Consider the following 13157-nt stretch of genomic DNA (forward strand, 5'->3'; position numbering starts at 1 on the left):
CTTAAAGCCTTCCTTCAACCTTAATAACTATGTTACTATGTTACTATGTATAGCTCGAATTCAAGTCAAAGTTGAAAATAAAAAAAATCTTATGTACACCAAAATGGTATCAATGAAAACTACAGCTTGGCACACATAAAATAAGCCCTCCCACAGCTCCATGGGTGGAAAAATATCATGTCTGTATTGCCTTTCTTTCACAATTTTATCCCCCTTTGATTTTTTTCTTGTTTTTCAGTATATAATACATTAAAATTAAAAAGTAATATTGGTTCTGCAAAAAAAAGCCCTCATATGGCTATATTCATTACAAATAAAAAAAAAGTTATGGCTTTTGGAAGAAAAGGAGGAAAAAAACAAAATTGTAAAAATGAAGGATTGGCCGGTCCCAAAGGGGTTAATACTGTCCGTATAATGTATGGTGTATAAAAAAAGACATATTCCACATACTCAATGGTACCAATATGAAATATAATTTTGGATTCATAACAATAATATTACACAAAAATTGGAATGAAAATCACATTGTCCATGATGACGGGATGTCATTAGCAGTCATCATAGATATGTTTTGTCTGCCTGAGTCACTTTCATGCAGCCGAGGACCTTGTTTCAATAAAAGTTACAATGGATAGATTGAGGGGATCAATAATGCATAGAATAATAAGAAAATACTTTATAACATAAAAAGACAAATATTCAGTGTAATGAGCAAAAACAAAGATGGGAAGAAACTGTTCAAGATGGTTTTACTCATCTAGCCTGTCTCCCTTTATAGTAGTGCGACCAAACAAATAGTTTAAATCCCACCTATGCCAATGACTTTAGTACAATAGTACAGGTTGTTCCTACCCTATATCCAGATTTCAGAATATTGACCTCATATACGATGGAAAAAGCTTTTGCCAATTCATCCAGAGGTTCTCTGGTCAGAAGTTCTGGGACAGCAGAATATCAATATCACAGTGTGAAGGCAACCTGCCAGAATGCATTTCCTCTAAGAACACAGCAAAAAAAGGCATAAAAATACACATAATACTGTATTATGAAGTGCTGACAGGTTCATTTTGACTTCTGGAGATTATGTTTCTTACATATTATGTGTATTAATCAAAATATCTAATTATGTACAGAAAAAGTGAAATATTCTATTATGACTGTGAATTATAGGGAGTTTTACAAAAGTGCAGTTGTGGAACGGGACTTTAACTGATTCAGGGTGGATTGATTGGATTAAGGTTGCCATGCAAAGCTTGTATGTGGTTTGATCTCATGTTAATCCTCTGGTTGCTAGAAAGAACAGGAATTTGCCATGAAATATGCACATGAGAAATGTAATAAAATATCTGAATTTAAGGTAAGTAACAAGTCCTCAGATTAACTGGAGGTATAAAGTCCCTCATGGCCACTTTTGACAGCTGCCAGCCAAACAATCGATCGACCAACACATATCTCCCTCGATTCCTGCAAATATATGAATGCTTGGATTGGTGAAAGTCATATATTCTGTGAAACCCAACAGGCAGTCAGGGTAGAGTCACAAAGTCCCCATACACATTGGTCTTCTGGCTGATTCCGCCAATATTGACAGTTTCAGAAGACATTAGTGTAATGTGTATGAGGGCCAGTAGTATCAGTTCACAAGCTAGTTTATTTAAGATATAGTAGAAAAAAATGCCTGCCAATTTCGGCACATTAGGCACAATAACTGCCATACAGCATCGTGCCATCTTAGGAGAACCAAACAAGAGATTGTAGAACTGTTAACCAGCTGACGCCATATATACCATTGTGGCCCTGTGTCTAACAGAAAATAAATGAATAATAAAAATATTATTATACCCCTATGTCAGCACACCGATCATTTCCACTGTTACACTAGGGTGAGGTAGGTTAACGCTTTGCTTTACATACAACAATTGAGACCATATAACGTCATGCAAATTCTAACTTTAAAACAGCATTGTCGTCTGGGAAAGTCATCAGGGACAGTAAAGACCGTCTATCTTCATTGCAGTATTTCCTTTTTCTGGAATATTTGACAATTCTGCTATTTATTACTAGTAAGTCAGTCAGAATGCTGTCACAATCTCCTCGGCAGTCAGTGGAATAATGCACATACATTCATGAGCCTTCCACCGTCCGGCGTGTGCATGGCGAGGAAGAGGCAAGCAGAGCCAAGTCCATAGCGGTTCCTGCAGTGAGGAGCATTTTCCATGGAGACCAGACAACATACTGAAGGGAATTTAAATCCTAAAACAGGTAAGAAGGAAAAATATCTCAGCATGCAATTTTCTAATTTGTACATCGTATTTTATGGTTCCAGACGGCAATGCAGCTTTAAAGAACTGAATTGGTAACTAATACAAACATATTAGTGTTTTAGATTGGCTTAAAAAATATTTTATTTTAATGTAACAGTAATTTTCATTCAATTTTTGGATTTTAGAATGATTATTTGGCCTCTAATCAGACACTGCCTGACACAATGGGTAAAACGGAGTCTAGAGTTCACTCACTTTTCCAGATTTCAGCATTGTAATTGGAATGTGCAGCTGCAAATTTAAGATTGCCATCTCTTCTGGTATCGAAGCTGGACTGTCCCTGTCTTAACTGACACTTGAACATTTTCCAGGATTCAGGGTAGAGTAATGTCATTAGTTCATCCACACTGGATACAGATCGGAGTTGCTCTTCCAGCTCCTTGTCGGGATGATCCTGGAAAAAAAAGGACAAAACTTAATTATTTTGTATCAAGAAAGTGGTGTGCTATCATAAATGATGGTGGGCACCTGAGGAATGGTTGAATGTGTTCAGGCCTCACAGTACACTGCACAGCCACAGCACTGCTGTGCTCTTACCTTCTCTAGTGACCCCACTGATATATAAGGTATACTATAACATGGATCTGACTCCTGGTCTATCCTATTCACAGACAGAATAGGAAAGAAGAGGAATTGCTGAGCTCGAGCATATTCTCAGGTTTTCATGTGCCGTGGCAGAATTTCAACTTTTTTTACAGGAAAATAATGAATCAAACTATAGAAAACTATTCAATGCCATCAGATAGAAGTCATGGCAGATCTAACTTGAATTTGGAAGATAATATAATAAAAGAACAGGAACACTCATTAGAATACTTAGGACAGGGATGATTGGGATGTCCCCCAATAAACTCTTGCTAGTTCTTGACATTTGCGCTACCAGCATGTGTCTTCATGTGGTTGTCTCGTTTCAGAAGTGCCCAGTCATTTGGAGAGTTTATTCCAGAGAGCATTCGAAATGTCTGTATGAAATCTCAGTTTAGTCACGTCTCTGCACACAAAGGGCTGGATCTCCAGAAAAGACTGGGGAGTTGACTTTGCGCCTTTGCCACACATGCTGCAATTAATTCTCCTTATATTGTTGGCGCATATTCAGATTATGCCACAATATGTTTAACATAAGGCGATGCCGAAAAATAAAAGGTTACACAATCTGTGCTATTCACTGTAAAATTAGCATGGTTGTTCAGAGATTCTAGATGTAATGTCCCAACACATCGAGCTGTACATTTAACCCTGAAGCTTTGATTCTGAAAAATAAATTTGCTTGGAGACAGAAAAAAAACGACATCCTGATGTAGATACTATTTGTTTCAATAGCTGCAGTCTCACTTTTCTTCTTGATGACCTCTCAACAAGTACTGTAAGGTTAAAATGCTTAGCTTCCTGGCAGTGGTCCACGACGCGCTGGACGGATGTTGACACTGTGTAATAGTATCTGTCAGGCTCAGTAATGCCACCGCTACATGAAGGGCAAGATGTGAAATGTTCAATCACTGCTACTTAAAATATTCTAAAATCGAGACTAATATTTCTCTCAGTGTCTTACATATGCAAATGCTAACATTATATCATCAGGAATTATAAACATGTCTCCGTGCACTTATTTCCATGTGCTCGACTTGTTGACTACAAGCTGTTCCTTGCACATGAAATCCAAATGTTTTCCTGTGTAATTAAAAGTATTTTAATCATGACAAGCAATCCAAACATGTGGACTTTGACATTTTACTTATCGATGCCCTACTGGTCACCTTAAGACATATTTGACCAGGTCAAGTATAAGATAACCAAAATACTACTAATCACAGGGGATAAAGCTTAATGCCACAGATTCCTTATTCTATGGTCAGAGATTTAATGATTATCCCTTTCTTCCTATAGACATCTGTGGTAGACCGCTAATATCCTTAGGTGTCTACAACAGGCTTGAAGACGTAGCATGACTGTGACCTATAGATGTTTATAGATTGTGGATACAATTAATATGAAGAGCAGTTTAGGCTTCAGTTCAGTCCACTGTATTGGCTTTCTAGGATATTTTGTCTGGTAAAAAGATGGACATCATAACAGAAACCGGACGGACCTCATTATAGTCAATAGGAACCATCAGGTGCCTATTGTGTCATCTGACACATTTAGTGCTACCTTCATTGTCATTATTCAGCTCCTATTACAGAGTAAAACAGCAGAAATGAAGAAGAAGGAAAGAGCCTAATTGTTGGAATATGTACCGAAATCCAGACCGAACCTGCCAATATCCAGCCACATGCTCAGGAAAACATCTGTAAGGTATAGTAACCACACAATGAATTTCATTAATTAATACCAACTTATTTTTTGTATTATTATTTATTGTTACAAGAATTGTCTGATGAAAGTAATGTATCACTTATTGACCGGATAGGTGATAGATCAGTAAGGTCCAACCACTGGGACCAGCACTAATCATCAGCCATCAGCGTACAAAGTCCAGGACAAAGAGGAAAAAATAGGTGGCAGTAAAACAAACCTTTCTTCGATCAATACAAGTTGTACATGGATGCAGGGTCCAGGTATTAATCAGCAGAATGGGGCACGTTTATCCCTATAAAATGGAGCTGCAGTATGCATGCCATTCATTCTCTATGGGGCTGCCAAAAACAGCTGAGAACAGCACTTGTCAGCCCCATAGAAAATGAATAAAGTGGTGGTCAAGCATGTGCTGTGCACTGCAGCTGTATTCTAATAGGGATAAAGGAGTCCCAGGCTAGTGATCAGTGCAAGTCCCAGGGGTCCGACCCCCACGTATCTTCACTGGACCTCCGCTCTAATTAGTGCTGTACAATTGGGCACTAAAACTCACAGATCAGCTCCATGTACAATGGGGTTTGTCTGTATGCTAATCTGCTGGCCAATCTATTGTTAAATTCTGATTAAAAAATCCAGGTAATTGTGAACTAGGAGTAGCTTAAAGGCGCCTGTAAACCAGTGAGATACAGAGATAACATTACGGATTATTTCCATGTGATACCATTTAAGTGAAATGACAAGACTCAAACAAGTATCATATCTTAAATATTACCAATTGTTAATTTGTCAATCTATTGTCTACAACAGATGTATAACCTAAAGCTTTTTGGATGCAATAAAAAACCTGTACGAGGACCCCCCACCTACCATGTGTTGTATAATTTACATTACAGATGTCTTTTTAAGCTGCAGTGAGACCTTTGAGCCCCTTCAAACACCTGTATGATGGCCACCCCTTCCCCCTGCAGAGCTGGACAGTATTCCTATATTTTTCCTTTTGTTTTATTGATATATAATACTGTTACCTTGAGCGTTTGTGTTGCTATCATTTAGGTACTACATAATACCAGTATGGCTGAAGTTAAGCTGCCGTAAATTTTACACATCACTCTAAGCAATAAAAAAAATATTATAATATACTGAAAATATGTTCATAAATACTTTTATCTGCACTTTCTGTAATTAAATGGCAATTTCAGAATTTCACTTTCTAAATGGCATCATGGAGTATCACAGTCACTAGAATTGCAGTTTAGCTTTCGTGGCTAAAAGCCACTATTGCAGTGAGCAATTATAGTATTGGGGTAAGAAAGGAGAAGATAGAGCTTCTAACCGTTAAAGAGTTTGGTCACTACTTGTTTATTGATGGCCTAGGCGTAGGCCATCAATATCTGATCGGTGAGGGTACAGCTCCTAGCACACCCACCGATCAGCTGTAACCGGCGGCGGCTGGACATTTAGGATGCACAGCAGCTCGGTCAAAACCATAGAGGCCCCGGCCGGGTATTACAGATTCACCCTCTACTCACTTGAATGTTGAAAAGTGGTGGATCTGCAGTATACGGCCATGACTACTATAGAATTGACAGAGGTGATGTGTTTCAGCAGCATCTTGAGCCTCCGTCTGGTGCCGCTGACAGATGATAGGCGAAGATGCGAAGATATTGATGGCTTATCCAATGGATAAACCATTAATAAAAAAGCAGTGGCTAGTCCCTTTAAGAAAATGATAAGTTGGATTAATGTCCTGGGGTGACCCAACCTATGATTATAATATTTTGAAGTTTTCTTTTAATTGTCCCAGTGCTGTATTCATGTACGGACACTAATTGCATCAACGCATAAATACTTTTTGACTGTAATGTTATTTCTAAATGTCTGGTTAGTGATAAAAGTAGATTTTAATTGTGTTAAGTGTTCAGCTATTTACCTTTGGGCATAGAGTAAATGAAGTTGGAGAAATGCTAGCCCACAGTCTGCGAGCATTAAGCATTCATTTCCTAATGAGCACTTAGCATTCATTACTTGAGATAGATCTGATCACTGACACTTAACTAAGTGGGATTTAATGTGGATCAGATTAGTTTATGTTTTGTAATGTGGCAGAGAATGCAAACCATGTGTGTCCCAGAACTGCTGACTTTTGCGGCTTGCATATATAAATAATGAAAGTAACAGTTATTGTTATGCAAAATCAAGGAGGCGTTTTCTAAAAATAAAACTTTCTACAGCAACTTGGAAAACAAAACCAAAAATGTTGTCCTAAAATAATTCCTAACAGAGGCACAACAGGGGATAACTGGCTAGCGGAACACAAACTTCACGGGCAAACTCAGCACAAGAAAGGATATTAACAAGAAGGAAAGAAATTCTCCTTTATCATGGGTATAAGGGTATGTGCACACGCTGCGGATTTTGCTGCGGATCCGCAGCGGATTGGGTTAACAGTACCAAGTAAACAAATGGAAAACCGAGTGGAAATGTAGCGTTGCCTTTTCTGCAGCATGTCAATTCTTTGTGCGGATTCCGCAGCGGTTTACACCTGCTCCTCAATAGGAATCCGCAGGTGTAAAACCGCAAGTGAAATCCGCACAAAAAATGCAAAAAATCCCCCCGTAAATCCGCGGTAATTCCACAGTGCGGATTTCCTTCAAATTTACCAAAATCAGTCCGGAAAAATCTGCAGAGTAATCCACAGAGTGTGCACATAGCCTAATTTGTATACAACTAATAACCTCATGTTACTAATTGCACATTATGAGCAAAATATGGTAACTACCTGATTTTGTATTTTATTTGTCAAATTTCTAATCACTTTTGAAGTGCAACTCAGGTTACATTGTTTATTTGCATTAATGATATTTGTAAAAAATTCAGTTTTAGGCCTCCTTTACATAAAAAAAATGGTACCGGTGTCATCAGTGTTTTCCATCAGTGTGTCATCAGTGTTTGGCAGATGTGTCCCTTTTTACCATCAGTGTTTTTCCGGTATGGACACAAAAAGAAAAAAATTACAAAGCTTCTCCTATTGCAATGTTAAAGGGGTTGTCCAGTCTAAATCAATAAGTTTGCAGTCACTCTGTGCGACTGCAGACTTAGGAATCCCCCCAGTGCACACACTGTGCGTTGCAACGACTCACCTGTTTCTGAGCTAGGAACGGTGACTATGTATGAGTTATACAGGGTGGGCCATGTATATGGATACACCTAAATAAAATGGGAATGGTTGGTGATATCAACTTCCTGTTTGTGGCTCATTAGTACATGGGAGGGGGAAATTTTTTCAAGATGGGTGGTGACCACGGCGGCCATTTTGAAGTCAGCCATTTTGGATCCAACTTTATTTTTTCCAATGGGAAGAGGGTCATGTGACACATCAAACTTATGGAGAATTTCACAAGAAAAACAATGGTGTGCTTGGTTTTAATGTAACTTTATTCTTTCATGAGTTATTTACAAGTTTCTCTTTGTTTAAAGCCATTGACAAGTCGCAGAGGTTAACACGTGTGAAGCAGATAGAAATTGTGTAGATGTTTGGTGAACGCAGTACCTGGCTCATTGCAGCAGATTTCAATGAAAGACCCCCTACACAAGAAAACTGTCACAATTCCCATATAAATGGCCCACCCAAAAAAGTGTGCCTCATCACTGAACATAATGTTCTGTGTAAACTGAGGGTCCTGTTCCAATTTTTGTTTTGCTCATTCTGCAAATTCAGTGCGCCGATCTGGCATCAGTCGAACATCCCTTCGGTGGATATTAGCTACTCACAAATGGCACCCTTACAAAATCCAGCTGCTGCAGCATCTAAAATAGGATGACCCAGATCAGCGGGCTGAATTTACAGAATGGGCAAAACAAAAATTGGAACAAGACCCTCAGTTTACACAGAACATTATGTTCAGTGATGAGGCAAACTTTTTTGGGTGGGCAGGAAAAAAATGGACATACAGTATCTCTGTGTGTTTTGCACGGACACACGGTCCTTGTAAAAACACAGATGTGCATAGTAGCATAGGTTATAATGGGTACATGTGGTATCTGTGAAAAAGACAGATGCCACACGTACTGGAAACACGGATGTCTGAATGACAGTAATAGAACCATAGTTTTTAGAAAACAAAAATCCAAAATGACTTTGATCATGACTCTGAATGCAAGACAGCTAACACATGAGGGATCATTCTAATTAGCTCAGTGACTTACCTGCACTTTGTATAACCATTAAGCATTGACAATTAGTTTGAGCACATTTCTGGGTAAAAATTATTCATCCGATACTCTACTCAGTCAGCCAACAGTTATAGAAATAACTGCAAAGTGTTCTAGACTTTCTTATTTAGTATCCCCTATTTTTCTAGAGCTGATATATTCCACACCACAGAGAATTTGCTCATAAGAGTCCATGATCTCCTAAGAGGCACTCTAACTTCTCTAAGTCCGTATTCACACAGTCTTTATTTGGAATCAGTATTTAAAAACCAAAATCAGGAGTGGAACCAACACAGAAAAAAAACTATAATGAAAATATTCACACCTATTATTCTATATACGGTACCATTACCATGAATGACTGTATCATTAGAATGGCATCACTTTAAAGCGGTTGTCCAGTCCTTTTAAACTGCTGGCCTATCCTTAGGATAAGTCATCAATATCAGATTGGTGGGGGTTCGACACCCGGCACCTCCGATAATCATCTGTACCCTTTGCTGGTGGCTATATGTGATGGACGTCAGCCCTGTTTAACTAGACCTTATTTAACAAAAACAGAATATACTTGGTTTCTGGCTTAATAACTGAATGTCCTTTTCTCCATTAAGAAAGATGAAGAGTAATAATTGACTTAGTTCCTCGAAACCTTTCAAATTTCTAAAAATAATATTTTCTTAGGAAAAACTTTAAAAAAGTTAATGTGTGCAACCAATTTCTGCACTAATTTGTTCCTTTACGGTTTACTGTAACATAATGCATGCAATAATAATTCTTGGATATGAATTCTTTAAGTTGTACTCAAGTGTAATACTAACTTACAGTATAAATACCAGAAAATAGCTGTTTTTCTCACATTACCACACTGGCTGAATCAAATCATATTTACAATTTGATAAAAATATGAATGAAATAATATTGGCAGATATAGCGGAATAGTAACGAAAACTCTTTTATAAGTTGCCTGTATCAAATAAAAACTACCAAAACATGCTTCCAATAATTTTCCTTTATCAGAGTTGCCATCGGTGCATTTTGGGGCAATGATGAAAAAAATATGGACAGTCATTTACCAACAGTAAAGACAACGAGACCAAAAAGACCACTACTATGGAAATGCAGTGAGGATATGTATCAACTTTTGTGAGCAATTACCCTCTGGATGTACTGTAGCTCGTTCGTCATTCAAATTACCGGTAACTACAGTTTCTTTAACAAAACACAGACAGATGTGCTTGAAAGTTTGTGAACCCTTCAAAATTTTCCATATTTCTGGATAAATTTGACTTAAAACTACACCAGACTTTCAAACAAGATCTAAAAGTACATAAAAAGAGATCTGAGATCTCCATGCTGCCCCATTTGACTTCTCCATTCTGCCCCTTTTGATGTCTCCATCCTGCCCCATCTGACGTCTCCATTCTGCTCCATCTGACTTCTCTATCCTACCCCATATGACGTCACCATCCTGCCTCATCTGACGTCTCCATTCTGCCCCATCTGTCTCCACCCTGCCCCATCTGTCCCATGATCCTGCCCCATCTGTCCCATAATCCTGCCCCATGTGTCCCATGATCCTGCCTCATCTGTCTCCAACCTGCCACATCTGTCTCATGATCCTGTCCCATCTTTCTTCATCCTGTCCCATGATCCTGTCCTATCTGTCTCCATCCTGCCCCATGTGTCCCATGAACCTGCCTCATCCTGCCCCATGTGTCCCATGAACCTGTCCCATCCATCTCCATCCTGCCCCATGTGTCCCATAATCCTCCCTTCTCTTTGTCCATCCAACCCATGTGTCCCATGATCCTGCCCCATCTGTCTTCATCCTGCCCCATCTGTCTGCAACCTGCCCCATCTTTCCCATCCTGCCCAATATGTCCCTATCCTGCAATATCTGTCCCTATCCTTCTCTGTGATCCTGCCCTATCTGTTTCCATCACGCCCCATGTGTCCCATGATCCTGCCTCACCTTTCTCAATCTTGCCACGTGTCCCATGAACCTGCCCCATGTGTCCCATGATCCTGCTTCATCTTTCTGCATTCTGCCCCCTGTGTCTCATGATCCTGCGTCATCTGTCTCCATCCTGCCCCATGTGTCCCATGATCCTGCCCCATGTGTCTCATGTTACTGCCGCATCTGTCTCCATCATGTCCCATCTGTCTCCATCTTAACCCATCTGTCTCCATCCTACCCCATCTGTCTCTCTCCTGCCCAATCTTTCTATATATTGCAGCTTACTGTTTTCAGTAAAAAAAAAACAAAAAAACTTTCTCCTTACCTGGTCGTGGTCTCCCCATCCATTTGAGCTGCGGACTCAATGTGCATGCCAACATCAGTTGCTGGCCTGTGATTGGCTGGCAGCTGATATCTATTGCCATGCAGGCCCGCACAGCAATAAATTTTAACTAAACATTGGTCCGAGGACACACTTTCAATTACCGAACCGGCAGGATCCTCCTGCCCCTGGGGCCCGGTGAGCAGGGGGCTCACCGGGCACCATATGATAGTAAGGGCAGTAATGCCATGATGGCAGCCCTGACCCCTATCACCACTGTGTTTCACTGATCGCATGAGGTTTTTATGCTGTAATGAAATGTTTTTCGTTCAGGGATGGAAAAAAATGTTCAACTGCTTTTTTTAAGTAATGTCCATTTTCCTGTTATCAGTAGCTAGTATGTATAACAGAGACAAATTGTAAAGTAATTGTAAAGTGCTTTGGAATATGTTGGCGCAATATCAATAAAATTCTTATTATTTAATAAGTATAATATTAACAGATGTCGCATGGATTATATAAAGCAGGTGTTCAAACTGAAATTTCAGACAACAAATTTGTGGAGGGAGGTGAAACAGAAAGGAAAAGCCAGAGGACATTAATTAAGTCAGGGGTAGGGAGCCTTTTTTCTGACCATGGGCCATGTGGATATTCATATCATCATTTGGGTGCTGCACAAACGTAGCAACTTGAAAATGGCCTGCTATACTTGGTCAAACACTTAACTCACCAGTAATGTGATGGAACTAATTCTTTTTCATGAGACGTGCAAAGATATGCACTGGGGTTGAAAAATATACACCACATAGTAGACACTGGGGCTGCAACATATACAGGATATAAGGCACACTGGGGCAGGAACATGTACATCATAAAGGAGGTGTTGGGGCTGCAGAATTTACATGAAATAGGAAACACTGGAGCTGGAGTATATACGGTACATCACTATTTGAGGCTTTTTAGAAGTCTATTTTAGATGCTTTTTTTCTGCTTTATGAGCTGAGTCTAGCAATTCTAAATGCTTACACGATTCATCAATTGTCATTTTTAATAAGTCACAAAATTTGGTGCAAATCCACTCCAGTCTCCCTGGTGTATTTTTGAGTACACCAGTATTTTGGTGCTGTTTTGTGAAATCAGGGTCTTTTGAGCTAGGTAGTTGCAAAAACAGTTCAGTGCAAAAAAAAACCAACACATTTTTGATTTTGCATCAAATTCATGAATCACAAGCACCAAATTGAAGAATTAAAAAAAAGAACAACAACAAATACCACCTGACAAAAAAAGGAAGGTGACTGAAAATGATGAATTGGAGCCATTGTCTCGATCTGGACAGACCCTTTAATGCAAAGCATTGTTTGAGTTCACCCCAACACACTATATCCACACCCTTATCTCACACCAGTACAGGGTTCCCAGAGCGTTACATGGTTGATGAACAACCCTGGGAAGTATCTGAGAAACATAAGCTAGGAATAACAATATCTAACATGAAGTTTTAACAAGGTCACTAAAAGTTCTGTGAATGTAGGAATTTACATTCGGTCACCTCTACAGTACCTTACTTTTATGACTCGCAGTAAGGCTGGTATGTCATGCATCCCTTGTGTTCATTTACTGGTACTTACAAGCAAACTACTAAGGAGTTCAGCAATGAACCACATCCTCCCACAGGAAATTCTTACAGGATTTTTTTTTTATAGCAAAAGAGAATTTTTCATCCAAGCGCATATTGGTTTAGTCACACAAGATATAACCACATTTGTTTCACTCATCAGAAAATAAATCATTTTGAAATTATTTTCCATGTTTCCTCCCACAGACATTTAGGTCTTTGAATGAATTAATAAATTTGGAAATAAATGAAGTTCTCATTTTTGACATGAGTAATAATACGGATAACCTGTTAGATACCGTGTAAGCGTTCTGAACGTAACACATCCGCTCATCTGGCATAGATGACATTACTTTTGAGCATTTTGAAAAATTTAATGTCTTATTCTTAAAATTTCAATGTTATGTTTTATCTTATGATTGATAATCTATTGTA

General features: G+C 39.0%; 1 protein-coding gene across 1 annotated transcript in view; it reads right to left on the minus strand.

The window, feature by feature from the left end:
• Positions 1–13157, minus strand: part of VEGFC (vascular endothelial growth factor C) — a 224443-nt gene that overhangs the window by 67394 nt on the left and 143892 nt on the right. The window contains exon 2 of the mRNA XM_077279540.1: positions 2520–2718. Within this exon, the coding sequence (XP_077135655.1) occupies positions 2520–2718 (199 nt within the window). The remainder of the gene's footprint in view (positions 1–2519; positions 2719–13157) is intronic.

Source organism: Ranitomeya variabilis, chromosome 1 (genome assembly GCF_051348905.1).
Source record: "Ranitomeya variabilis isolate aRanVar5 chromosome 1, aRanVar5.hap1, whole genome shotgun sequence".
Taxonomy (NCBI): Eukaryota; Metazoa; Chordata; class Amphibia; order Anura; family Dendrobatidae; genus Ranitomeya; species Ranitomeya variabilis.